Source organism: Gracilinanus agilis, chromosome 5 (genome assembly GCF_016433145.1).
Source record: "Gracilinanus agilis isolate LMUSP501 chromosome 5, AgileGrace, whole genome shotgun sequence".
NCBI classification, from domain to species: Eukaryota; Metazoa; Chordata; class Mammalia; order Didelphimorphia; family Didelphidae; genus Gracilinanus; species Gracilinanus agilis.
Genome location: NC_058134.1, coordinates 285,047,774 through 285,051,992, shown reverse-complemented (window position 1 = coordinate 285,051,992; position 4,219 = coordinate 285,047,774). Strand labels below are relative to the sequence as shown.

Sequence of the window (4,219 nt, the reverse complement as noted above, 5' to 3'; positions counted from 1 at the left end):
GCAAATAGCAAGATCAGAAACCCTTATGACTCTGAAGACTCTGGGTATCAAATTATTGGTAATACATAAGGATTTAGGAAGAATCACCTAGACATTATATAGATTATTTCTTAGCAATGGATGGTTCTGTGAACTGAAAGATCAATAAAATACTAGACATCAGGAAGGGTACCATAGAATCATAGATTTAGAACTCTAAGGACCTTAGAAATCACCTAGTATTAACTTTTCTATGATAAAGATTATGAAACTGAGTCTTGGAGAAGATTAAATGACCAACCCAAATTCATATTTATAAGAAGTAGCAGAATCAGAAACAAAAGTAAATAAAATGTCCTTTTGTAAAACTGTATTTTATCTCTGCCTGTGAAAATGTGTATTTTGGGTCACCATTCTAGAGAGAAAGGCCTAATGAAGTTAGGAAAGGGAAATTTTAAAAAAACTGGACAGATTAGATAAATAAAGACATTCAGAATAAAAAAGTATAAAAATCTACATTATGAAGGAAAACAATTTTGTAAATATGGACCTAAAAACAAATTTCAGGACATTTGGACTAAGGGGCATCCACAGAAGATTAAAAAAAGTAAATTTCTGTGTAAAAGTAAATTTAAAATGCAAACACATAAAAGTATTATTTTACATTGTTCTGATTTAGCTTTTTTTTAGGCATGAATTTTTCTTCATCATATCCTTTTGGGTTTTTTGTGTGTTTTTTTTTGTTTGGGTTTGTTTTTTGACAAAGATATTATCATCTCCTTCTCCAGTTCATTTTATAAATGAGGAAACTGAGGTAAATAGTGTTATGTGACTTGCCCAGGGTCACACAACTAACAAGTATCTTAGGCTTTGGGTTTGAACTAAGGTTTTCCTGTCTCCAGGTCCAGTACTCCATCCACTGCACCATCTAGTTGGATATCTCCTTGCTTCAATGCTCTGGGCATGTCTCAACCCCTTTTGCTTAGTTAGCCCTTTAACTTCCATCTTAGAGTTATTTTAACAGGAAATGTGTCTTTTCAAGTACTACATACTAAAAAATAGAAATATGTCCAAAAAGTCAGATACATTTGTGAATGGCTATTCTATATGTAATTGATTGAAAGCATAATGTACCAGGGCACATGTATAATTCTTGAAGGTTAAGATAATGGAGAATATCCATCCAGTGGGAACCAGATATGATCTCAGAGAAAAAAAAGAATTTTGAAGAATAGAGAAGCCACAGTGATCTTTATTTTCCTTCATCTTTTTCTTATGGTTGTTGAATATAAGAATCTGATTTTTTAAAAAAGAAGATAGGTGAAGTTGGCTTACAAATTAAAAGAAAAAAATAGATTGTAGGTTTTCCCAATATCATGGTAAAAATTGTTAGGAAATGAAGATAGTGACACATTCCAGCTACTAGATTTTAGGAGACTAATGTTTAATTCAAAGATATAGCCAACATGGAAATTACAGAAACTAAAGACTTGAAAAATTATGTAGTGATGAATACAGAGTAGTATGGAAAGACTTAAATGAACTAATGCAAAATGGAGGAAGTTGGGGAGATAATAATATACATAATGGCTAAAATAATGTAAATGAGAGATAAAAATTATTAAATAATAGAAGCTAACTCTTGTGAAATGATAAAGAAAAATTTTAGTCATAGAAAAAAAGATATAAGAAGGCCCTTTATTTTCATGTAGAAACTGCTGTCCTTAGGTGTGGAATATCGCATATAATATTAAATTTTCCAGGTGTGCTGAAATAATTTTTCTTCCTTTTTAAAAAAGAAAAAGAAATTCTTTTTTTTGAGGGATTATTCTCCAGGAGAAGAATGGGGAGGGAAAAGGGATACAGGAAGACATCTAGGTGATTAAAAATAGCAATTATCATCAAAAATTTATTTAAAAGCAAGAAAAGTAGAGTGAAACTGTAATGATTAGGAAAGACCTTCTGAGCAAATGTTGACAAGAATATTTGCTTTGACAATATTTCCATGAGTTTTTAGAAAAGATTTTATTTCTTTCTTTTTTGAAGGCATGAAAAACACATTTCTATATTGGGCATGTTGCAAAAAAAAAGTAAAAAGAAAGACATGTAAAGTAAATGAAAAATTAGTCTCCAATCTGTACTCAGAGTTTATTAATTTTCTTTCTGTAGCTGGATAGCATTTTTAATCCATCATGAAACCTTTGTAATTGTCACAGATAACTAATCAGAATAACTTAGTATTTCACAATTGATCACTGTGACAGTATAGCTGTCACTGTGTATAATATTAGAGTGTATTTTGTAGAGAAAAATATCTTTATTGATAATGAAGTAGAATTCTCTCTCATTAACTTACATGGCATTTCCATCCCACACTAGCTAACACTAACCTCAATTCTGCAGGTGATAGGAAGACAAAAAAGTCCTAAACAAAGGAGAAAAAAGTAAAATGATAAACCACACATCAGTTACAGAGTTCATACTGCTGGGATTGACAGATGATCCACAGTGGCAGATGGTACTTCTCGTCTTCCTCCTACTTACCTACATGTTGAGTGTAACTGGAAACCTAACCATCATCACCCTTACCCTGCTGGACTCCCACCTACAGACTCCTATGTACTTCTTCCTCCGAAATTTTTCCTTTTTAGAAATTTCATTCACATCTGTTTGTATTCCTAGATTCCTAGTAACTGTTGTGACAGGAGATAAGACCATTTCCTATAATGGTTGTGTGGCTCAGTTATTCTTTTTCATCTTCTTAGGAGTGACAGAATTTTACCTTCTTGCTGCCATGTCCTATGACCGCTATGTTGCCATCTGCAAGCCACTGCATTACACAACCATCATGAGCAGTAAAGTCTGTACACTGCTTGTCTTTAGTTCTTGGCTGGCTGGGTTCCTGATCATCTTTCCACCTATCCTCCTGCTGCTACAGTTGGATTTCTGTGCATCTAATGTCATTAATCATTTCATTTGTGACTCCTCTCCCATTCTGCAGCTCTCATGCTCAAATACTCATTTCCTTGAACTGATGGCATTTTTTTTAGCTGTGGTGACCCTTATGGTCACCTTGACATTGGTGGTACTTTCTTATACATACATAATTAGGACAATTCTGAAAATCCCTTCTGCAAGTCAGAGAAAAAAAGCCTTTTCTACTTGTTCCTCCCACATGATTGTTGTCTCCCTTTCTTATGGCAGCTGCATTTTCATGTACATTAAACCCTCTGCAAGGGAAAGAGTATCTTTGAGCAAAGGAGTGGCTGTACTCAACACCTCAGTTGCCCCCTTGTTAAATCCCTTCATTTATACCCTAAGGAACCAGCAAGTGAAACAAGCCTTCAAGAATATGATTCGAAAGATTATTTTTTCTTTAAATAAGTAAATTTTTTGACTTGGAAACTCCAAATACAAAACTCAGTTACAATAAAGTTTCAACAATTTGCACTCTCACTCTTTTCTCAACTCTTTCTATTTCAATTCATTTATATTTTTCATAGTGTCAAATCTTATCTTACCTCCAATTGAATTATTCTTTTCTTCCAGAGCCTTTGTTAATCCTATTTCCTTCTATTATCTTTTCATTTGAATTAAAGGCAGAGTCTGAATTCCCTCCATAAAATAACAGCTCAGAAAAAATCAGAAATCCTGTGATAGCTTTTAATGACCTCTTATTTATTGTTCATGAGAAAAAGGTAAATTAACATCTTTGAAATTTTTCTTAAGTGTCACTTAAGCATATAGCACTTTTTTCTTTGTCATTTTTAAGTAAAAATTTTTTTTCCTCCCTATCAAATAAAATGAGGATTTCCATATACAGAGTAGAACCGAGAAAGGGAATTTTACATGAAACCATTCCTGAGCTCTCTTAATGAATACATCTTCATGAATACATATTCAATCATATATATAAACATATATATATATATACCCACACATATATGCATACACCTATATATGTACATATGTACAGCTCACAAACAATTGTGTGCAAATAAGATATATATGCACATATTTACATCTATGTTCAATCTATGTTTTTTGTTTCTTTGTTTATACTATAAATGCTCTGTGTCCTCTCATGAAGGTAAAATCTGAGTATACGTATACTTTAATTTCCCAGAAAAAATGAACCACCTGAATTTCTTAAATAATATAATTCTGTGAGTTCTTAGTGAGTGCAGGAGAGTAAAATTTTCTTCCCTCCAAAAATTCAGGGAAACATTTCTTGGAGGGG

General features: G+C 32.5%; 1 protein-coding gene across 1 annotated transcript; it reads left to right on the top strand.

Moving 5' to 3' along the window:
* Window positions 1-2,425: 2,425 nt before the first annotated feature.
* On the top strand, window positions 2,426-3,367 carry LOC123248688 (olfactory receptor 6C75). The gene has a single exon (XM_044677538.1). It carries the CDS (start codon window positions 2,429-2,431, stop codon window positions 3,365-3,367), a length of 939 nt encoding a protein of 312 aa, XP_044533473.1. The 5' UTR covers window positions 2,426-2,428.
* Window positions 3,368-4,219: the final 852 nt, after the last annotated feature.

What these genes read in the sequence shown, in the direction of transcription:
- LOC123248688 (XM_044677538.1), top strand. Translation starts at nt 2,429, where the DNA reads ATGATAAACCACACATCAGTTACAGAGTTCATACTGCTGGGATTGACA.